Below are 23,502 nucleotides of genomic sequence, written 5' to 3'. Positions count from 1 at the left end.
GGGACTGGCCCTGGGGCACCCCCTTCCTCCTGCCCTCTCTGCTCTTCCCCAACCAGCAAAGGGTCAGTTCCTGTCCTCCTCCAGCAGCAGCAACCCTGCAGTGCCCACATCAGCCCACCCTCACGGGCCCCCAGTCACAAAGAGGGTGGAAACAAAGAGCAAACTCAGGGAATGAATGGGTGGTAAAGGGCAGGGGAGAAGCAGGGAGCTGACCGTGCCAGGCCCCGTGCCGGCACAGCCTCAGGCTGTCTCACTGGACCCTCGACCCACCTGAGGAGTGTGGGGTTGTTATTCCAGTTTCCGGGCAAGGAATGAAGGTTCAGAGAAGGGCAGTGACTTGTCAAGGACACACAGCAAGCAAGGCCGAGCAGAGCTCCTGGAGGGCCTTTCATGTGGCCAGTGTGGGCCCGATGGGCCAGGCGGGGACAGGGCTGGATATGAAGGCAGTTCCCTTCCCCCTTCACAGTCCAGGTCTCTGCTTGGGGCACGCAGGTGCCCACCTGTGTCCCGAAGCATCCTCACTCCACAGAGCTGAGAGGGAGGTGGTGAACACCGAGACAGGCCTTCTGTGTGCCTGGCATCCTGCCGGCGCCATGATCCATCCTCACCATGATCCTGAGAGGTGGGCACTGTGCTCATCGTACAGATGAGCAAACCGAGGCCCAGAGAGGTTGAACAGCATGCCCCACACACAGCTGGGCCTGCCTCCACCACAGAGAGCTACTGAGGTCCTACCACAGGCAGCCAGCAGAAGGTAGCAGAGTCAGGAAGACCCATTTATGGCTGTGCAACTTCGGGCCAGTGGCTCAACCTCTCTCAGCCTCTGTTTTCCTCACCTGTGCAAAGGAGGCAGATCATTCTCCCTGCAGGGCTCTGTAAGGACTCCACGGATTATGGAAGCCGGGCACTCCACAGGGAAAATGGGGCAAAGGGCTACGGGTTCTCACTAAGGCGTCTGGGACTCCTGTTGCCACCTCTGCCTGGGAAAACCAGTGTTTGGGAGGGCCAGATTGAAGGCCCAACCCCCCTGAGACTGGGCAGAGTCCGGCCTGGGCCCTGTCCTGGAGCTCCAGACAGGACTTCGCTGTGACCCAGAGCCAAGCCACAAGGGTGGCTTCCCCATAGTACAGACTGTGGCATGCCCCAGGTCTGAGTAATATTGCCCCGGGTCACGGGAACCCAGTGAGGCTGGAAACACGCAGAAGCCATGCTATCAGGAAGCAGGGCAGGAAGAAGCGCGCCTCCCTCCCTGCCACCCTCCTATCTTCTCTCCCAGGCCCTGGCCTGCACGCAGACCGGCACTGGAGCCCGAGGGAGCCGTGACTTAGCATCCGCCTCCCTGCAGGCAGGGTGGGAGTGGGGGCTGCTTCATACCTGGAGGATCCCAGCCACATGCCCACCTGAGATGGGAGGGGAGGCAGTCACAGCCTGGCATCACCTGGATCTGCAGAGGTGACCTCCTAGTACCCCCTCCCCTTCAGATCCTCCTGGCCAAGGCGCTGGAGAGACATGACTGCCCGGTGGTCCGCGGAGGAGGATGCCGAGGCCCAGGAGGAGGCAGTGACACCCAAGGGCACATGGCAGTAAGTGAGCCAATGGGACAGAACCCAGGTCGGCTGGGCTCCCTGAGTAGGGCTCTCCTCCGCCCTGCTGAGCAGGGACCGCCGGGGCTGACCTGCGGGGCAGGTCCGACCATCCCAGCCTGGCCCTGCCACCCAGAACAGGGCTCTGGCCCAGACGAGGAAACCAAGGCACAGAGAGGTTAAGTCAGTTGCCTAGGGCCACAGAGGAAAAGGGGAAGTGAGATCCAAATTCAGGCAGTCAGCACCACAGCCTGGGGGGGCGGGGGGCTAGGACTTATGAGAGACAAAACCACCCTGCTTCCTCCCCCCCCACACCCCTCCCCCCGCACCTGTCTTCAGCCCAGCTTCGGGGTACCTGCTGCACAATAATGAGACCGAGGGGTCAGGGGCAGCCCAGACGCTCACCTACCCTTAGGGCCAGGATCTCAAGACCTGTGATTGTCCTTCCATCTCTCCCGGGCACAGAGCACAGAGCTAGTCAGGGAAGTTCCCAGCCTGAGGGCACAGGCCCTGAGGAGGAAGAGCCTGACTAGGACCCTCCATGTGAGCAGAGCTACTGACAGCAGGAAGCCAGGGAGAGATCAGAGGAGACTGCCTGGAGGCAGTGACACCAACAGAGCACGCATGGAGAGGGCCAGTGGGTAGGGAGGTCTCTGGAAAGAAACAGGGACTCCAAATTCACCCCAAGAAGAGATCCAGCCACAGTACTGAGACACATGCCACCCCTGACACCATGCTCCCGTGGGCTCCTGGCCACCTGTGCTCCCTCCTATCACTGTCCACGCTCTGGGTCACCCCCACCAGCCTGCGAGCTCCAGGACAGGGCCCAGGCCCGACTCTGCCCACTACCAGTGTCAGGAGCAGGCCTTGGCAGGTGCTGCTGGGACTGCAGGTGGGTTCCCCGGGAGCAAGGGAGGGCAAAGTGGCTCGCAGGATTGGGCCAGGCAGGCATCTGCGGGGAGCCCCGGACCAAGCCATCCCCCAGGGCTGGGAGGTGACGGCTCTTTTGCTCTAGGAACCTCTCTCTGGGGCACGGCCTTGTACATCCACAGTCACCTCTCACCTCTTGGCCCCTCAGCCTGTCAGACCAGCTCCACCAGACACAGGGCATAGCCCAGAACCGTCTGCCTCCGGGGCACAACGAGAATTTCAGGTTTGCAGGCCTGGTGTACAAACAGGCATGCAGCAAGACAGCGGACCCGGGGCACATTCCTCTCCCGCCCCCTGCTCATCTGTCACCGCCCCCCAGCAATCTAAGATCCCAGCAGGAATGGACCACACACCCAGGGACAGTAAGGCCCAGGAGGAAAGCAGTCCGTCTGCCTGGGACAGGAAGAAGGGCAGGTTCTCAGGAGTAATAGCCATCCCGTGCTCCCCCCACCCCCAGCAATCCCGTCCTGTAAGGCCGCCTGAGCTCGTGCCCAGAAGGGAATCGTTCCTGGGCCGGAAAATGGCCCTCATGGCTGGCCCCAGCAAAACTACCTGTTCTGTGGCATAAAGGGGCCTACATCCCAGCACAGCCAAGGAGTGGGGTCTTCTCCACGTGCTGGTGTGATGAACTTGAGCCCAGGACTTGGGGCTGGGGAACACCAGGCCATTGGGGGGGAGAATTCCAAGGGGGGGCTTCCTAAAACCAACATCTGTTTGTAGAACCCCTACTTGTTCCTTCTCGGTTCCACAAAAGGACTTGCAAACTTATTTCCAGACATGGGGGAAGGCAGAGGGCTGGATGGGACAGGGAGTACTCGGTCCCCACAGAGACGAAAAGGGGCCCCTGCAAGGGCCTTGGGCCTGAGAGAGGAGGAAGCCCCTCAAACATCCACACCCTCAGGGTTCCCCCTGAGTCACAGGCCTTGATGACAGTCTCTTTCTCTTATCTCCCTGGCCAGGCCTGTGGGAAAGGCTGCCAGGCGTTTACCCAACTGGAAGGAACAAAGGAACAATGAACCCAGAGGAAAGAGGAGGGTGTGGGCCTAAGGCAGGTGCCCTGGGTCGGGAAGAGGTGGACGGGGCCTGGCCCCACCTGCAGAGTCCACAGGAGATGGCTCTTTCCAGGCAGGGCAAGCTCTGGGTCCCCAGCACAGGGTTAGCAAGGAGGAGGTGGGGGAAAGAGGGGGCCGGTTTGTCATCTGCCTCCCACATGTAACACCACAGGTACCTCAAGTCATTTCAACCTCCAGAAACCATGATCGGCAAGAGTTAGTCTTCCCATTTACAGATGAAGCAACCGAGGCCAAGGGAGAGGAAGTGGCTTGCTCAAGGTCACACCTCCCATGACCCTCCTGGGAGGTAGGGCCAAGTCCATCTGGCTCACAAACCAGCCTTCTCATTCCATTTTGGGAGAAAGCACAGGGAAGGCCAGCAGGGAGGGAGGCTGACTGAGAAGATCCCTCAAGAACGGAGAGACCACGACACTGACCAACTTAAAGAGAAGGGCTGAAGGCGGGGTGGAGTGAAGGAGGCCTTCCCAGGGGCTGTCCAGAAGGAGTTTTTTGCTCTGTTTACAAACAGTCCGGTCACAAGCCCCAGGAAGTAGGACTTCATGAAAACACAGCTGCCTCGGGACAAAGTTCCATCTCCCTGGCCAAGGACCAAGCAGCTGGGAGTTAATGGTCACCCCGCCAGGCTGGCCTCGCCCCACCCGCCGGAGGAAAGCCGGGCCTGACTTCCTGCTCCACCAACCAGCCGTCCTGACCGTGGGGCGAGGGCCTGCCCGGTACACGAGCCCCACACCACCCAGCAGGCGCCGCTTACACACCCACCGTCCAACACACCCTGGTCCACCCCATCTCAGCTATGCCTAGCCTTGAACTCTGCCTCCCAAACCCAGAACCCATCCCCCCACCGCCACCCATGGGCTGCACTCAGATGTCTCCCTGTCAGCACCAACCGCCACCAGCCGCCTGTCACCGGCCTCCACAGGCAGGGCAGGGAGGGCCTGCTCCTCCTCTGCCAGCATCTAGCAAGGACCAGACACCACGCCCAGTGAGGAAGGCCACGAAGGAGGGTGCAGCATGGCAGAACTCCCAAACTGGCAAGGAAAGGGGCCCAGAGAGGGCAGGTGACTCCTCCAGGATCACACAGCAGGGAGATGCTAAGCCCAGGCAGACTGGCATTTCTTCCTCTCACCGCACCAAGCCCACCTTTCCCCAGCCATGCCTCGCCAGCCTCCTTCCAGAGCCACGGATCTAAAATGTCTGTGTGCTGGCCAGAGGGCAGGACGGGGGCAGCAAGGGGGTGGAGCGAGAGGAAGGCAGGGTGTGTCTCCCCCCAACACACATCCAAGGCCTCACAAAGGCCCTTTGAGGCTGGCCTCCTTCCCCACCCACCAGACAAAGGAGAGAGAGGAAGGCATGGGGGCAGGGGGCCTGAGTGGCAGGAATCTTGTGGCCAGGCCAGGAGGCTCCTGGGAGTTCCGGAGAACCAAGGTGTCGGGCAGAGGGCCAGGGCAGGCAGGACTCCTGGGTCCCAGCCTGGCTCAATTACTGGCTCCCCGGGCAATCGGGGCATGCGCCTTCCCGCCTTGGCCTCAGTGCCTCTGCCTCTCAAGTACCCCAGTCCAAGAAAATACCCAGGATTTTTTGAGTTGGAAGGGACTTGAGATCACAGCCTAGGAGAGGAACACGAAAACTGAATCCCATTTTCCCAAAATGTCTAGGAGGTTGGAGGGAACTTCATAAAATGCAAATCTGCCCCCGTCACACCCTGCTGAAAACCTCATGCTTCCCCCCCCACCACCCTCCCAGGCTCCCACTTCCCCAGGGCACACCAGCCCCACCAAACCCAAGACCCAGGCTCCGGCTCCCTCTTCCCCGGTGTTCCTGCCATGTCCCAAATAAGCCTGAGGGTTTCAAGTCTCCCGCCTTTTCCACACGGCGCCTCCTCCCACTTCCACGGGGCAAGGGGCACAGCACAGCGCCCTGAACCAACATCCCTCCTGTGTGACCAACTCAGAGCCAGCAGCGGCCCGGGCCTCACACGCAGGGATCGGCGTTAAAGAGGATGGAATCGTGTCACGAGGCCAAACAATTCTGTTCGACACGTCCTGGCATCGGCGACCAAAGCCGGCATGGGGAGCAGCCAGACGGATGCCGCGGATTCGCCATCCTCAACAGTAATGGTGCCACTGCTGGTGCTGGGCGCCGGGCGCCGGGTGCGGTGTCACGCTTACTCACCTGCCATCCCTCGGAATGTTCCCAACAACCCGAGAAGGCACCGTCACCTCTTACCGCTGTTCTTAGTATTGATTAACCATCATCATGAATACTTTTCATTTGCAGCAAATGACCACCTCAAAATCTTTATGACAACAATCAGCAAACAGCTTGCACTTGAATGTCACTCTATGTTGTACGAGAGTCGAACACTCACCTCGTTTTTAGCCCCAAACCACCCTGGGTTTCATTTTGGGTGGCAGGGTAGAGGGGCCCATTTTCCCTGTGAGGAAGTTGAGGCCCAGAGAAGGGGCGAGGTCCTGGCCGGGCAGCGGTGGCCCGAGGATGAGGGTGATTCCCCGGCTCCCCATCCGGGCGAGACACCGCAGCAGGAGGGCCCTCCGCTTTCCCAGCCACCTGGGGGCTCAGGATGACCAGCCACCGCCCCGTCCCCTGCAGACTGGGCGGGGCTGAGCCTGCTGGCCGCGGCTCCAACCGTGACCAGACACTGACCTTGGGCCGCTTCCACCTGACTGTGGGGCCTGGGGTGCCCTTATAGTACAGCGAGTCATCGGTGGCTGGGAAGTTGGGGTCCTCGAAGAGCACCTTCCTGCGCAGACAGGCCCGCTTCAGGGCAGAGTAGTGCTGGTCCTCGTAGGGCTTCACACACGAGAACATGGTGGCGGCTGCCCCAGCAGGGGAGGCCGAGACAAGGCAGCAGACAGCGAGGTGGGGACGCGGGTGGCTCCTGAGGTCCCTGGGATGCCAGGAAGGGGAGAAGATCATCACTTACTGAGGAGACTGGAGGACCTGCCGCCCGCCGAGTCAGGGGAGCCTGGGGTGCCCCCTTCCCTGCAGCCCTGTGAGGCGGGCACCCTCATCTGCGTCGCACGGGCCAGGAGCCGAGGCTCAGAGGCAGGGACAGACACAGCTGCCACACGCACGCAGGGACAGGAACCGACTGCCCTGACGCCTCGTCCTGAATGCTCTCATGTCTGATGCTTGGAGGTGATGCCAGCCTGCAGGCCAACAGGCGCTCAGGGCTCCCGGGCCGCACCCGCCTGCTCCTTCCTTTGTCGCCAGCGCCCCCCCCCGCCGCCACCCCCAGACCTCCTAGAGCCGAGTCAGACTCCTGGCCCACTCAGCAGCTCCCTGGCTGGTGCCACACGCACGGGACAGCAGGGGCACTGCCTCCAAGCTCCCCTCCTCCGGACCCTCCCCACTTAATCCAGAGGCCTGTTTCTGCCCCATGGGGAGGGTGCCCCCTCTGGCCATCGTTCACATTCACTCCCCAGGCCCGCCCTCCCGCACTGCCTTCTTCCAGTTGCTTCTGGAATAAACATCTCGTGGCTCCTTAATCCTAGTGACCTAACCTCCCCTGAGGCCCCCCCATCCCTCACTCCATGGCCTCCCAATCTCCTACGCCAGGCTCTCCCTGAAGGCTTCCCAGACTTCACCAAGACTCACTCCTGAACAGTCTCATCCAGTGCCCCCAAGGAGCGGCGGCACTGGTTGACCCTCTCCCCATCCCTGCCCTCCCTCCCCCTCTCCCTCTCGGCCCGGGCCCTGCACGGAGCAGCGTTCTGCTCACCTCCCCTGCCTGATGACTCCCATCTCCCTGTATTATACATCCTGGACCCCTCTTCTGGGCCCCCAACCTGCCCACCCCGATGAGGGCCCAGGCACCCACAGGCACCAATCCCAAACTGAACTCCTCATCTCCCTCCACACCCCCTGTCCCAGGAGATGGGACCATAGGCACCCATTAGACCAGAAGCCCCAGGAGCAGGATCTGCTTGCTTGGTTCCCTGTGTGCATGTGGCCCCTACACGGAGCCCGACACAGAAGGAGGCTGTTTCCGTCAGCAGCCTCCCTGCAGTCCCCTCGGGCTCGGAGCCGAGTGCTCACCAAACACAAGGGACATGGCCTGGACATGGCCAGGGAAAGCCTTGGGAGGAGGGCGCACACAGCAGCCGGCCTGACACATGAGACGCCCTGACTCGTGCTCAGACAGCCGGGCATCTGACCGACAGCCCCCGTATCTCAGACTCCAACTGGGCCACTGGCAGAGCTCCACACCCCCTGGGTCTGCTGGTCCTGGGGCCTGCCCAGGGCAGCAACACTGCAACCCCGCCGGGCTACAGGCCCTGGCTTCCCAGCCCCGCTGAGGGAAACCAAGGCAAGGTAGGCTGGCTCCTGGGGTGAACACAAGTTTGACAGCAAGTCTGATGTGGATGCCAGTCCCAGCTGCACCTCTCACCTGCTGTGTGGCCTTGAATAAGTCACTCAGCCTCTCTGAGTCCCCATTTTCCCAGCTCCGCAATGGGCACAACGTTGCTTTACTAACTGGAAGATGCCGTGACGATTAACCAAAGGCTGAGAGCACTGCTTAGCAGGCCAGAAGGAGGAGAGCAAGAAGAGGAGACAAGCCCCCTCTCACTACCCAGAGAAGCTCCACCCCTCGGGCACCTGCCACGTGCACACCAGGGGGCAAGAGCGTCGTGTGCAGCATTTTGCAAACAGTGCTGGGCAAGTCTTTCATTGCTCCCATTTTTCAGAAAAGAAAACTGAGGCTCAGTGAAGGGAGGAGCCTTGCCCACGTCCCATGGCAGAGTCTGGACTTGAACCCACATCCCTCGGTGCCTCCACCTTGGCCCAGTGAGAACTGTGGCGCAGAGAAAGGGTTAAGGCCACCCACCACGACTGAGCCAGCCTCACGGGAAGGGAAAGAAGAGGGATTCGAAAGGGAAGGGAGAAGCAGGAAGGGCAGGAGGTGAGATGGACGGTGAGTGTGGAATCCGGACAGACGGCAGGAAGAGCAGAGAGGGCACACGACAGCTGCACCTTCTGCCCCACATCCACACTGGGCCTGCTCCCGCTGCTGTGTGACCTCAGGCCGACCACTTAACCTCTCGGGCAGGAAGGCCCAGGGCCCTGCCCCCTCCCACCCAGCCTCCCGGCCTTGGAGGCCTGAGGGAAAGAGAAGAGGGGAGCCTACAGAGCCAGCCCCCGGGCTTCCGGCACGGGGCCAGCCAGGAGAGTCATTAGCATCACAGTTTCCGGGACGGCCTGCTCAGGAAGCAATTAAGGCTGCAAGAATTAGATCAAAGAAGCTGAGAGCAGGATCCCAGGAATCAGCTCTAGCAATTCCACGTTCAGAGCCCAGAGGGCCCAGGGAGGGGGAACAAGCTGGCGGAGGTTGCAGAGCCAGGCCAGTGGAGAATGAGGGCTCTGGTGACCCCAGGCCACACCACGGTGAACGCTCCCCGGAGGAGGACAGAAGGGGTGTGGGGGCACAGAGGAAAGCTTGGCTGGGCCCAGGCCAGGAGAACGGGGGCCAGGCCTGGCTGAAGGTCTGCCCCAGCTCGGCCATCGCTCCAGCCGCACCCCTGTCAGCGAGGCTGCCCCTGGCCTGCTGACACCAGGTTCTTCTGGCCCCAGCCTTTGTACACATGGCACCTCATGGTGACTGTCCTCCCACACCTTCCGAGGGCCCCAAGATCACCTCCCACTCCCTCTACTGGGTCAACCACCCCATGGGGGTCCCAGAGTCAAGAGCCTCTGAGCTTTGCCCTCTCCCTGTAGCTGCAGGCATCACCACGGAAGGCCGTGAATCAAGCCAGAGTCAGGAGAGCCATCTTCCAAATCCGGGGGCTCTTCCCTCTGGGCCTGAGCTGGGAGCAGGGCGCTTCCCCTTTCTGAGCATCTTCACACTGTGTGCGAGCCAGCGTTAAGGGGAAAGTCCGAGCTTCCCGGCTGCCCGCCCTCTTCCCTCCAGCCCGGCCCAGCTCACCCCACCCCTATCATTCATTCTCCACACGGAGTTCCAAACCTAAGAGCCCCAGCAGTTCCCTAAGAGCGGCGTACGCAGGGCCTCCGTACACACTTTTCCTTCTGCACATGCATTCCCTGTCACCTTTTGCAGCTCAGCCCAAGGGCCTCCCCCCTGCCCCCTCCCCTCTGCAATTCTGGAACCCCTGTGACGACACCCATTACATCATTCCATCGTACCCCACAGGACTTGTCCATCCCCCCAGCCCAGCCTAGGCCTCTGCAGGGCAGGGCCCGCCCCGGCTCCTCCTCAGGGTCCAACACTGGGGGGTGGACGAAGTAAATCTGTATTGAAAGAGCTGACAGGGCAAAGCAGGAACCCCTTCCTGGGTGGGTAAAACAGGCTCAAAGAGTGGCAGGGACCACCAAAGGGGTCAGCACCAGCGCTGGGGGCTCCTGAAGGCAGGGCCTGCCCCTTCCCGCTGGGCCAGGCCTGCAGGCCTCTCGCTCTCCCCCTCCCTCCCACCCCCACTGGCTGGGTGCCAGCCAGCGTCCACACCCCGGCCGTCCCCGTGGGTATCACGGCCGCCCCGGCTCTCTCCGCAGCAGCCAGCCCTTCTCCAGCTCTTAACGGAGTGCTGGCTGTAGTTCCCAATGTCCTCCTACGCTGTGTGACCCTGGACAGGCCCCATCCCCTCTCTGGTCTGCGTGGTCCTTGTCTGGAAGGAAAGCTAACGGGCCAGGGTCTCTGGGAGGATCAAAGGAGACACCACCGCACAGAATGCACGGTGCTCCTGATGGGGGTCACTGCTGGCATCTGGGGTACACCTACCATGTTCCCACACCCCTGCCAGGAGGGCAACGACAATTCAGGGTCCCCGTCCCCAAGGAACCTCACGGTCTAGTGTGGCCAAAAGATACAAGGCAGCACGGAACACATCATTCAGAGATTCCACCAAGAGGGATGCAAGGCCTGGCCCCAGAAGCTGGCCATTCTTTAGCAAAAGACAAAGGCCATTCCAGAAAGAGGGAACAGCTCGAGCCAAGTCTCAGTGGCAGGAAAGTGCAAGGTAATCCAGACCGAGCCTGGCCCGGTAGGGCCGGCAGACTAAGCATGGGGCTGCTGACTGGGCGCAGAACAAGGGCCTGAGAGTGCTCACCAGGGAGCTCAGAGCAACCAGCTTTCGGGCAGGTCAGTCGGACTTGAGCTCCAGCCCTGACTGCACCACCTAGCACTGTGCGTCCTCGGGTAAGTCGTGAACCCCTCTGAGCGGCTGTCTGTCAGCCCTACCTGGTTATAGCTTCTCAGGTGACAGGGAAAGAAAGTGGCGTCTGCCCGGGGCCCGCCCTGCAAGACCCTCTGTCCTCACCTTGGAAATGGTGTGGACCCACCTCCAGGAACCTAGTCCGATGTTCCCTGGGCCTGAGGGAGGTGGTGTGGACCACCGGGCTGTGCACGGGGTGGGCTAAGGGCTCATCCTGCAGCAGGTCACACTGAGCCAACAGCAGGAGGGGGCTGACAGCACTGGGCCTTCCCTGGATGCTACAACCACCACAGCCAAGGAGACACAGGAGACAGAGTTTTCGTTCCATTCTATAGATGAGAACATTGAGGAAAGTGCCCCAAATCTGCAGCCTATTGGCTGGATCCCAAGCTTCCAGACTCCCTCTCACCCCGGGGCTTCCCAAAGCAGGGCCCGGATTAATGCCGTGAGCACTTGAGGGGGTACTCCGACGTGGCAGGAAAGCCGTCAGGAGGAAAGCTGTTGCCCGTGCAGGGCTCTCTGCAGGACACTCTCTGAGGGGGAGCTCGATTCGGTCTAGCGGGCCTTTAATTCCTCACGGCCCTGGCCCACCTGCTTGACACTGGAGGATCAGGCCTCACCAGACACCAGCGCCTGGCGGACAGTCAATGGCCTTTTCTGCTGTTTTTACTTTACTACCAGCAGCCTGGTACTTTTGCAAAGTAGTAATGACTTTCCATTTAGTAGATGCACAGTTTCCTTTAAGAAACATTAAGGGAAAAGAAAGTTGACTTAAGGAAAACTATGAAGTTCACAGAAGTGTGGGTGGAGCCTGGTGGTACCCGGAGCCCTGGAGGGCAGGGTGCAGCAGGGGAAGGAAGAGGGGTGGGGGGGCACACTATAGGTAACAAGACCCATCATAAAGCTCTAATAATTTAGACAGTGTGGTACTGGCACAGAGGAGACAAACAGACCAATGGAACAGAATAGAACAGAAGAGAAAGTCCAGAAAGAGGCCACAAGTAGGACACCTGGTTTATGGCAAGGGCGACACCACAGTGCGCTGGGCAAAGGATGGTCTTTTCAATGAATGGTGCTGGGTCGACTGGTTTACCCAGATGGAAAGAGATTCATCTCGACCCCTACCTCCCACTATACACAAAAAACAATTCCACACAGATTGCAAATCTAACCAAGAGGATAAACAATAAAGCTTTTGGAACAAAACATGAGAAAAAGAGCATGTCCAAATAGCCAATAAAGAAGAAAAAACCCTCAAGTCGTCAAAGAAATGCAAATTAAAACCACCACGCGAGGGGTGCCTAGCTGGCTCAGCTGGCAGAGCATGGGACTCTTAATCTCAGGGTCATGCGTTCAAGCCCCACATGGGCATGGAGGCTACTTAAAAAAATAATAAAATAAAACCCTGAGAAGATACTGCTACACCCTCACCAGAATGGCTACAGTGAAAACCACACACACACACACACACACACACACACTCTCTCTCTCTCTCTCTCTCTCTCTGTCTCTCCCCTACGTGTACCACCCTTCGACACTGGTGGTGGAAGTATGCATTGGTAAAACCCCTTTGCACAACCATTTGACCATACGTATTAAAGCTGAACAAAACGCAGGGTGCCTGGGTGGCTCAGTCGTTAAGCGTCTGCCTTTGGCTCAGGTCATGATCCCAGGATCCTGGGATCGAGCCCCGCATCGGGCGCCCTGCTCAGCGGGAAGTCTGCTTCTCCCTCTCTCACTCCCTCTGCTTGTGTTCCCTCTCTTGCTGTGTCTCTCTCTGTCAAATAAATAAATAAAATCTTAAAAAAAAAAAAGCTGAACAAAATGCATCGTTCAGCAATTCTACTCCTAAGTATATACTGAACAGAAACACGTGCGCATAGTCACTTAAAAACATGTACAAGAATGTTTATCACAGTAGTGTTTGTCATACCTGAAAATCAGAAAAAGCCCCAATGTCCATCAACAGAAGACAGGATAAATTCGGTGTCGCGATGGAATAGTAGCCTGCAAGGAAAATGAGCGAACCACTGCGCACTCAGCGCCACGGGTGGAGCGCACCTGCATAACCATCAGCAAGCGAAGAACTCTGCCGCCCCACTTACAGCAAACTGAAAAGCCGGCATAACCCATCCGTGCTGAATACAAGGCAGGACAGCGGCTAGCTTCGGGGGCAGTGACGGCCAGGGCCCGCGGCGCCTTCTGGGGACCTGAGAACACGGCTTCTGGATCTGGGTGGAGGCTGCCAGGCTGTGCTCACTGGGCTGGGCGCCTGTGACTTAAGCGCTGTTCCTCAGGGCAGTTATGCTTTCAAAAATGTTCAACAAAAAAGCCAGCGCAATGGCCCTGGGAAGAAGGGCTAGCTGAATCTAGTGAGCCCCATCCTGCCAGTTCTGGGCCCCTGTCAAGCCGGACGCTCCGTTTCTGGAGGGTCTTGCCTGGCACCCAGGGTGGACAACTAGGGTGGGGGGCAGGGAGGGAGTCCCGGTCCTGGCCTGGCCTTGGGGCACACAGGCTGTGTGACCTTCTGTGGGCCTCCTCCTCCTTCTTCCAGAACATGGTGGTTTTGACACCAGGAGCGCTCCAGCCCAAAAGAGGGTCCCACAAGTTGAGGGTGGTACCCTCCACATCCCAACCGGGCACACACCTCCAGAGTTTCCTCTCTGAGAAGGGGGTGCCAGCCAGGGACCCCAGGAGATGTTCTTGACCGCAGGGGCAGGCATGGTGCTCAGGGCAAGGTGCTGGGCTGACCCAGAGCGGCAGTGGGGGTGGGGAGCCCAACATGGGTCCTGGAACACTGGCCAGGGACCGGTGTTCCTTCTGAGGTGACAGAAAAGTGAGAAGGGTGCTGAGCAGGTGAGGGACTTGAGACCCCTCTGGCTACTACACGGAGAATGCACTAGCAAAGTATAAGGCTAGAGCAGAAAAACCAGAAGGCAGGCCACAGGACTTGAAATGACAAGACTCACGTGTAAATGGAGAGAAGGCAGGTTCTAGAGCTGCGGGACAGGGAGACAACTCTCCTCGGTGAGCAGCCGGTTGTGGGAGTGAAAGGGAGGTACACAGGAAGGCCTGCTGGGGGTCCCTCCTGTGAGCTACGATTCCCCACATGCCACAGTGGGTGCCCATCGTGCAGTGCGGACCCGGCACAGTGGGCTGCATCCAGTGCCAGCCGAAGAAGCCAGGGATGCCCCACACCCACAGCCCAGCAACCAAGCCCCCCCACCCCCCCTCCTTGGCCTCCCACTACACCCCACGCCAAGCAACAGGGCCCCCCCCTCCCCTTCGCCACATGGTCAAGGACTAGCCGCACAGCTGCATCTCATAATTCAGGGGACACAGACAATGCCAACGTGCAGATCTGTGCCGACAGCCCCGTTCTGGGCTGGCCCTGAGCTGACAAGGAGAGTCAGAGCCTCCCGGCTGTCTCAGGGGAGGCACAGACAGACAGGACACAGACCATGAACGGAGCCAGACGCTCAGCAGTCAGCACTCCCAGGAAGAAGGCATGTTGCAGGTTGGTTTACAAGGACAAGAACAGTGGTATCTCTTCAAGACGACACCAGAGCAGGGCTTGAAGGCCAGGCCAGACCCGCAGGGGGAGTGCAGGCAGGGCCCACTCCAGGCGGCGGGATGCAGGAGAGGGCTTCCAGGCCCGGGCATGGAGCGGGCTGGGGGTGGGGGGGACACCAGGCTGCCGGGCTTGGGCTCTTACTGAGGCCCCAGGGCGGCCAAGGAGGGGTGGAGGCGTGGAGGGGTGAGGCTGAGGGGCGGCTGCTGAGGAAAGCGGCTGAGGCCACGGCCCAGGCGGGGACAGGCCAGATGCCTGGGAGGGCCCTGGACAGGGAGGGCCCCAGAGTTTGGCGACTGCCTGCTTCTCTGCGTGGTTTTGGCTCTGTCAATGTATGCCTCCCCTTTTCTCCCACGGCCCACCCCCATTCTCCTCTTGCCCAACCCCCCAGCTACCATATCACTAGCCAACTCCAGGCCTATCTCTGTGCCACCGTGGGTGTTTTTTGGCCTCCTGCATGTACTGGGTGCTGAGGAAAGCATGGCAGGCTGGGGAGGGAAAGTGCGTAAGGAGGGAGAGCTGGGCCTCCCTCACGATCCGGTTCACACTCCAGGTCACGCTCTGGGCTCCAGCAGGCAGAGCCAGGCGGCCGGGCCCAGTGAGTCACTCCAGCCAACGCCAGGCAGCCTGGCACCAGGGCCGGGAAATCCTGCCTTTCCTCTCCACTCCCCTCCCCATAACGTTCCTGTGTCCAAAACAGTCTCTGCCCAGCTGCAGTGATCTTCTGGAACACATACACCCAAGCACGCCGCCCAATGCTTGCAGCTGTGGAGGGCCTGGCGAGCAGGGCCAGGCACGTTTGGGGCACAGGGCCTCTCTCTGGTCCTGGGGTGCTGATAAACCCCCAGCAGTGCATGTGAGGGAAAAGCCAGCTTTGGGCTGGCTAGCTGTGTGGTCCTGGCTGAGTCCCAAGGCCTCTGCCCCCCAGCTGTTCCTCACTGGGCCTTGGGTCCCTCCACAGGGTGTCATGAGGAGGCCGGGAATCTCAGCAAGCAGGCATACCTGGGAGAGGAAACTCCAAAAGGGGCATTCTAGCCTGGGCTCTGCTGGGCCGAGGGCGGGGACAGCAAGAAGCTGGGACTGAGGAAGAAGCCACACTCATGCAGGCAGGGGCTTCCCCGGGCAGGGGATGGGCTCCAGGCAGGGCAAGCAGAGAGCTCACCTGGTATGGGCACTGAAGGTCATGCACCCTGAGAAACCCAGGGCAGCTGGCCACCCTACCTTGGAGCTCCAGGCCCTGAACTACATGCTGCAGAGAAGGTGCTGGATGGAGGGGCAGATGCAGCTGAGCGCCCCAGGCCAGGGGCTGTTTCCTGTCCCCCGTGGGGGCGGGGGTGTGATACTCGGAGCGCAGCTCACTCCCCACAGGAAAACAGCCTGACAAAATGAGACTCAATCAGGTTACTGAAGCCACCTCGGCTCCACTATGCTGTGTGACCCCAGGCAAGCAAGACCCTGTCCTCTCTGGCCTACAGGTTCTCCCTGTTGAGTGGTCGGGGAAAGGGACACTTCTTGCTTTTTTCAATCTGCTGGATTTGTCACCGGGACAGCCTCTTTTCCTGCTTCCTGAATAGCAAGTCTGCTTCTAGCACCACATGCCTCCAAGATTCAAGCTGGAAACCTGCCGAGCCGATATCCATTTCTTAGACAGGGAAACTGATGCTTGTTTCCTCGCTCAAGCTCCTGCACAAGTTCAGAAATGAGCTACTATTTCATTGCAGATGAGGTCGAGGGACCAGGGAAGAGATGCATTTGGGACCGAGCCAGGGGCCTGTGTCAGCTCAGAGCTCTGCCCTGCCTGACCCTCCATCCCTCTCTCAAGCAATGACAGTGACCACCCGCTCATCAGCCCCTGGGAGTTCCACTCAGTGGGCGTTCCCTCCCCAACCTTCCCCCACACCTGCCCTGTGCCTGGTCAAGGGGCAGCCGGGTCAGGCGGGGCTCTGCCGGGAGGTCAGCCCGGTGGAGGAGAGATACAAGGCCCCCGGTACCGAGTTGAGAGATCTGCTCTAAAAGGGCAGGGGTCCATTCAGACGGCAGAAAAGGCTCGTGGAGGAGAAGGCATCTAAGCAGGATCTCAAGTGGGGGGCCGTGATTTCAAGAGGTGGAAATGGAAGGTTAGGAGGAGCATGGAACACTCTGGGAGGAAGAAACCATTTAGGCAAGGCTGGAGGGCGGGGAGCAGGGGAGAGGAAGGGAAGAGGAGGCTAGCATAGAAACATTGCCGTAGCCAAATTCCAACAGTCCGGAAAGCCCGGCTGAGTCCCCAGGAGCATGCGGCGGTATGAGCCGGGCTCCCGCATGGCTCTCAGCGGGGCGGGATGGCGAGAAGGCCAGGACACAGGCAGCCGCTGAGAGAGACGCAGGACCCATAGGGCCATGGCCTTGGCCGTGGGGAGCATATGGAGACCCACACTGAGGCAGGGTGTGCAGCACGCAGGCCAGGGGCTCTCTGGCGGGGGTTCTCCTTGGGGCAGTGGGAGGCCCATGCCGCCTTCTAGGACCGGCAGCCGTGTCTCTGGGCGGAAGTAGTTGGCGGCACCCACAGCATCGGTGCACGGCTCTGCCCCGGGTCATGTTCCCACCATGGCAGCCTCAAACGCCCGGGGCCGAGGACGGATCAGAGCCTTCAAACGCCCCATCCGCAACCTCATCCTTAGCTTCAGGTGAGGAGACAGTTACCCCGTGTGCCTCAGAGTTCTCGTCTGTACAACGAAGGTCTTCTGCTCTCCTGGCCCAGCTCCCACACACCTCTGCTCCAGGCAGGGCTTAGCCTCACTGGCCTTACCATACTCATCTGCAAAACGGGGCTCCCACCAGGCCCCAACCCTCATAGGATGATGGTGGGGATCAGGTGACCCTGCACAACACTGGGTTTGTTGAATGAATGTCTGCAAAGAGCTGTGCACCACTCTGAAAGGCCTAACCTACTGTCAGGTGCAGGACAGGGTCTGGTCACTGGGGCAACCCGTGGGGACAGGCCAGCAATTCCCCTCTTCCAAATAGCCCTGAGCTCTGGCTACCATGGTCTCAGGCTGGGCTCTAAAGCCAAAGGTGCAGCTGCCCCAGACTCTGCCCACAAAACCTCCTGGGCTGTGGAGGGGGGAGGGGCGACACTGAGGGGGACCGCATGGGGAAAGCCAGTGGCCATGGGCTCCCGGGAGGGGGATCTCTCAGAATGGCCTGCAATAACAGTGCAGTAGGTCCGTGTGGCAGGCTGACTAATGTCCCCACCCCCCAATATCAATGCCCTAACCGTGGGAACCTGAGACTATTACCTTATAGGGCAAAAGAGACTTGGCAGATGTAAGGGTCTCGAGTTGTGGAGATTATCCTGGATTATCCAGGCGGGCCCTAAATGTGATCACAGGTGTCCTTGTACAAGGGAGGCAGAGGGAGATGTGACCCCAGAAGAGGACCAGGCAAGAGGACAACGCAAGCGAGAGACCGGGGTCATGCGGGGGTCCCAGGAATGCCAGCAGCCACCAGAAACTGGAAGAGACAAGGAGCAGTCTCCCATGGAGCCTTGGGAAGGAACCGGCCTGCCCACACCCTTTTAGTCCCAGGAGACTCAATTCAGACTGCTGACCTCCAAAACTCTAAGAGAATAAACTGGTGTTGTTTCAAGCCATTAAGTTTACGTTCCCTGCTACCGCAGCAAGAGGAAACAAATCCTAAGCCTGGAGAAGGCCGTGGGCAGGCATGTGTGTGGCCTCACACCTCTCTCCTGCTCAAGGCAGTGAGTGCACGAGCAAGCGAGGATGAAGTTATTACGTCCTGAATTGCTTCAACATAAAACAAAGTCACCCCAAACTTCGGTGTCTTAGTTCCTGCTGTGGGTCACAAACCACTGGGGGCCCACCTCACCGTGAATGGCACAAGTCACCCAGTGGCAGGCCGGCTCTCTGCCTTTTGTCCCCCAGGACGCAAGGCCCCGTGGCCAGCCCCTCAGCGCAGCCCATGAGGGATGGTGCGCTGAGTACCAATACATGGGCTTCGTCTGCTCTGGCCGCTAGCCCCTTCTCCCACAAGACCACATGCCCCGCTGTGGCAGAAAACCACAGGCCACCGCAGCCTCAGCCACTGGCACCCTCATACCCCAGAGCCCCGCGAAAGCTGCGGCCCCTAGCAGGTAGAATGGGGAGCAGTAACTCAGGCCACGACAGCAAGCAAATGCTCACATTCCATTAGCTTCCTGTGTCGGAGCCTGAGGGCTGCCTTCCTACATCCTGGATTAAAACCCCAAAAGGACTTAGCCCATTTTGCCTTTAGTAAGCAGGGAAAAGCAGGGCCTGAGGCCAAGGGAAGTCGGCAGCCTGGCCCAGCCTGGCCTAACTGAATGAAATCCCAGGGTGTCACCATCAACCCAGGGAGGAGAAGCTACAAAACCAGGGAGGCCTTGAAGCCGAGGCAAGAACTGTTTTGAGCAGCAAGGGCGAGGCACGGAGGGGCAGAAGAGCTCCCTGGGGACTTGAGGGCTGGAGCGAAGGGGCCCTAAAGGCACTCAGAACACTTGAGGATATGCGGGCAGGGGGAGGGAGGTGAGAAGACCAGCTGAGGTCGGGCTGACTCCCCTTCTGGATGGACAGACTCCCCATCTGTCTGTGCAGGCCCCAAGCCAGCTGCGGAGCTGGGGAGCCGCGGAGCTGCTTGGGGCAGGGAGTTGCAGACCTGCCTTCTGCAGCTGGGGTAGCTCAAGGCCCTCTGCCAAGCTTTTTGTATGACCCTTCAGGGATAGGAGGCTCCGGGAGGCCCAGGGACCTGGTTGGGCAGGTAGACAGCAAGACCACCCACTCAGGGCTTCGGAGCCACTCACAGCTCTCCTCACCTGGTGAAGGGGGGCGAGGTGGGGGGCACTTCCACTTCAGTGGGAGAAAACCTTTTTCCTTTTACCCTTCTCCCAAAGTGGGCCCCTCCTTACTGTGGGCTGTATCCCGCAGGGAAGAAGGGACTAAGTGATACCAGCTGTTAATTACCATTGACCTTGAACAACAGCGGGGCTGGGGCAGGCGTTAGGGGTGCAGATACCCCCACAGTCAAAAACCAGGTATAACTTTTGATTTCCCCCCCAAAACCTTATTACTAATAGCCTACTATTAACCAGAAGCTTAACCGATAGCATAAACAGTTGATTAACACACTGTTAACCAGAAGCTTAACCGATAGCATAAACAGTTGATTAACACGTATCTTGTTTGTCGTATGTGTTATATACCGCGATCTTATACTAAACGAAGCTAGAGAAAAGAGAATGCTATTAAGAAAATCATAAGGAAGAGAAAATACACTTACAGTACTGTACTGTAAAAAAACCCTCGCACAAGTAGACCTGTGCAGTTCGAACCCATGTTTTTCAAGGATCAACCACACTGTTAAATTATAGTAACTATCAAACACCAGTTTGATAGCCATTTTGCGTACTTAGTACAGCACTTTTAGCGACACGATCTACCTTCATCGTCATCATGGTCCCCTGAACCCCTGTCATTAGGCAGCATTTATCCCTGGGCACAGGCAAAGGCAGAGCCAGGCTCAGAGAAGCCTGCACACAAGGCCAGGCCCCACAGGTAGGAGAGGTGGCGGAAAGAAGCTTCCAGGTGCCCTCTGAGGGCTCCGAGGGGGCCTCCTATTCGGGGACCAGAGCTTCAGGGCTGTCCTGAGAGCCTGCGGGGAAGGCAGAAGCAGCCTGAGGCCTGGAAGCAGTGTCCTGGATGTTACCCCCAAGAGCCCACAGTCCTCCCACAGCCAGCTTCCATCTCACTGACTTCCCCCAATGGTGGCCCCATCTCAAAAGGGGCTCCCCGACCCACGCTCCCTCTGCACCCTCTGCACCAGGTCCCTGTGCAGCCCCAGCGCATTCACACCACCCCTGCTAGGGGAATCTCTATCAGATCCCCTAGCCCTGGGTGGGGGGCAGGGCAGAGGAGAGGCAGGGGAGGGGGGAGAGGGCCTCTGCCTGCTGTGGCCTCCTCCTTACTGGCCTCCACAGTAACCCAGCCAACACAGAGCCAAAGATGGGTGACACTTGTCAGACGCACACCTGACCATTTACTGCCCCTCCCCACGGGGCTATCATTCCGCTTCCCACCTCCAGGCCTTCTCCCTGGACCTGCAATGCCCTTTCTCTTCTGCTTGATGAAATTTTCAGCCCTTGAGACCCAGCACCACTCTATCTGCAGGGAAATCTCCCCCAGTTCCCAGGCAGGTCCCTGCGCCGGGCTCCAGCACTAGGTACATGCGCTGGGGCTTATCTGTTGACCCATCTGCCTCACCAGTCAGAAGGGAGCCTCATAGGGCAGTGACCCCACCTCATTGTCCCAGCGCCCACCTCTGGCCTGGCCTGAGACCACACGCCCGGCTGTGGCAGAAAACCAGCCGCAGCCGGGTCCACCCAACCCTGCCCAGTCTCCTCAGCCAGGCCTCCCCACCCCTACTACCCCAGGAGGAGGGACCAGGCCCAAAGATCCTGAGAGGTCTCAATCCTTGCAAGAGAACACAGTGGCTTCCCCCAGGAGGCCTCACACTCAGGGTTGGCTGAGCCCTACCCTCAAACCCCCTCCCTTCCAGGAAGTCTTCCCAGATTTTTCCCTCCCTAGGATATTAGGAATACTTGGCCTCAGCACTTCACTCTCCAACGCTGATACAGGAAGAAGATTCTGACTTGAGAACCAAGCTGAGCCAGGTTCAAATTCTGGCTCCGCAGCCCTGAGAGACAAGGTAGCTCCCTTCACCCTCTGCCCCACCCTTCACACCCCAGTGAGGGCTGGGGCTGAATCCCACATGAAATGAAACCTGGAGAGACTTGGCACCTGTTCATGATCTTCTGTTCTACTTCACCTCTGGACCCCAGGCGGGTCTCCCCGCGTCCCCAACTCTGGGGGGTGGAGGCAGGATCAGAGAAGCCCAAGATCCCTTCTCTCCCAGAGCTCCCCGCCTCCCCCGGCCCCCTCTGACGCACCCAAGCCCAGCAGCCCAGAAAACAGGCCCTTATCCAACCTGGCAGGAGGGTCGGGAAGGGAATCCGCCTTGGCCCTGCCCCTTTCCCAAGCTTCCAGGGCCGGGGTTGGGCGGACATCCAGGTGAGGTGGTGGAACTGAACGGATGGAGGGCTGGGAAGAGAACAGGAAAGGGGAACTGTGAGGAAGAGAAGAAACAGTCAAGTCCCGGGGGTGAAACCTCAGCGCGTCGGAACTAAGAATCTGGCTCCGGAGCACCCACCCGGGGGGAGCTGGAAGAGGCCCCTGGCCGCGGGGTGGGGATGGGGGTGGGCAGTAGCCCCGGGGGCGGGGGCGGATCGTCGAAACCCCCGGCCCCCGCCCCGGGCCTCAAGGCCCGCGCTCACCTCCTTCCTCCCCCGCCTGCGGGCAGCGCACCCGCACACCGATTCGTGCTCACCGGGCACGCACCGGCCGGCGCTGCACCGGCACACACACCTCCGAAACACACACGAACACGCGCGCTCGCACACGCCTCCCTCTGCGCAGCGCCTCCTACCTGCCGCGCCGCCGCGACTCGGGCCGGACTCGGACTCAGGGCACGGCGCGGGCACGGGAACCCGGGCAGCACCGGCCTCCGGCTCGGGCCGGGGAATCCCTCTGGGGCTTGCCTGAGGCGGGGGCGCGAGCTCGGACTCCCGGGCAGCGGCCCGCCCCGCCCCGCGGCCTCCGCCCATTTGGGGACAGAGGCGTGGTCTCCTGCGGGGCGGGCGGGCCAGGACTGCTGCGCAGGCGAACTGGCGCCGTGCCGCGGGGCGAAGCGACTGGGAGGTGGCCGCCGAGTTCCCGCTCGGGGGTAGGAGGGGGACTCGGGGGCCAGCGCGGCTCGGCCCGACCCCTCTCGGCTCGATCCGGCCCCCGGTCTCCCTCCCTCCGTCCCAATCTCGCACTGTCCGCCGTGGAGTATCTCCGGGAGCCCCCCAGGGCCGAGCCCCCGTCTGCCCGAGGGTTGTGTGCCAGCGCCGCGGAAGGCTTGCAGGCCGGCCGAGCTTTGGGCATGCATCTTGCAGGGTCCAGAACGGGGCTGGGAAAAGAGGAACCTGAAGGGGCGAGTGCCCATCTCTTCCCCATGTCCGAGGTTGGGGATGAGGAGGAGGGGGAACCTAGAGCCCCCGCGCGGCACACGCAGGAAGGCCCCGGTCAGATGCGGAGATCTGGCCCCAGGCCCATAGTGAGCGTTTCCGCGCGCTCTGATAGGCCCGCCACAGCAGTGGCGTGTTTCTGCCGTGAGGTTGAGAAGGTGTGTGCAATGACCAACCGCGGCACACAGTAGGGGCGCAGGGCTCTGGATAGACCTGCCTCTCTGATCTGTGCCAGCCCACTTTGCAGATGGAGAAACTCCGGCCCGCTCACCGGGCTTCTCAGTCTCGGTTAATGATCTCATTAACCTCTCAGGCACTCAGACCGCCGGGCCACCACCTCACAATCTCTGTCCCAGACCTCCCAGATGTTTCTCCGCTGGGTGCAGCTCCAGCCCCGCCTCCTCCTCCCCACCCGCCCAGTCCCTATCCAGCCAAGGGAGACTTTCAAAGATGCAGCCATGACCGGCCACCCACAGAACATTGTTCCAAAACTGCCCCTGTGCCTGCCTCCCCCACTCACACCCCATTGCCCGGCCTGTGCCCTGGCTGCAGCCTCCCCAGACCCCAGGCTCCTCTCGAGGCCGCCGCCTCCCCCACCCCCAGACCTTGTTCACGCCGTTCTGCGGCTGTCTGGAAGGCTCTTCCTGCCCTCTCCGGGAGCCAAGCGCTGATAATCAGGCCTCTAGCGCCAGGGCCTCCATCCCCGAGCCCCACCCCCACCTCTCCACTCCGAGGCCCCACCCGCTTCTTCAGCGTTCCCACCCTGTTGTTTGTGTTTCCTCCCGGGCCCTGAACTCTCGCTGCCTCTCTTAATTAAGAGTCAGTGGTGGAGTCTCGGCCTCCGTCCCTGTGCGGTTGAGGCTCATTCTGGGGAAGACGGTAATACTGGGGGAAGCCAGGCGGGTCTGGCTCCAGGGTTTCCTCTGCCCGTTACTGGCTGTGTGATCCAGGCAAGTCCTCTAGCCCCTTTCCTGCCTGGAAACTGGGCTTCTAGCGGAAATGTGTGATGATCACGTCCAGGCAAATCGTGGGGCCCGCTACGGCCCCATCATGCAGGGTGTTGGATCATGTCTGAGAAGAC

The 23,502-nt window shown here is 60.2% G+C and overlaps 1 protein-coding gene across 6 annotated transcripts in view; it reads right to left on the bottom strand.

Moving 5' to 3' along the window:
- The window catches only part of CAPN5 (calpain 5), a 51,211-nt gene extending 28,097 nt beyond the window's left edge, over positions 1–23,114 (bottom strand). The window contains exons 1-3 of one of the 6 annotated variants that reach the window (XM_073879761.1): positions 21,839–22,002; positions 21,341–21,453; positions 6,251–6,494 (exon numbers count right to left, since the gene is read on the bottom strand). In XM_073879761.1, coding sequence (XP_073735862.1) covers positions 6,251–6,415 — 165 coding nt within the window. In that variant the 5' untranslated portion in view covers positions 6,416–6,494; positions 21,341–21,453; positions 21,839–22,002. Of the gene's footprint in view, positions 1–6,250; positions 6,495–9,335; positions 9,355–12,706; positions 12,781–21,340; positions 21,454–21,686; positions 21,805–21,838; positions 22,003–23,026 lie in introns of those variants that run through there. The other 5 variants (XM_073879765.1, XM_025848429.2, XM_073879764.1 and 2 more) reach the window with 5 other exon arrangements.
- Between the last annotated feature and the right edge of the window lie 388 nt (positions 23,115–23,502).

Source organism: Callorhinus ursinus, unplaced genomic scaffold (assembly GCF_003265705.2).
Source record: "Callorhinus ursinus isolate GAN/ISIS: 27379988/994484 unplaced genomic scaffold, GSC_fseal_2.0 scaffold35, whole genome shotgun sequence".
Classification (NCBI taxonomy): domain Eukaryota; kingdom Metazoa; phylum Chordata; class Mammalia; order Carnivora; family Otariidae; genus Callorhinus; species Callorhinus ursinus.
This window is presented reverse-complemented; position numbering and strand designations above follow the sequence as displayed.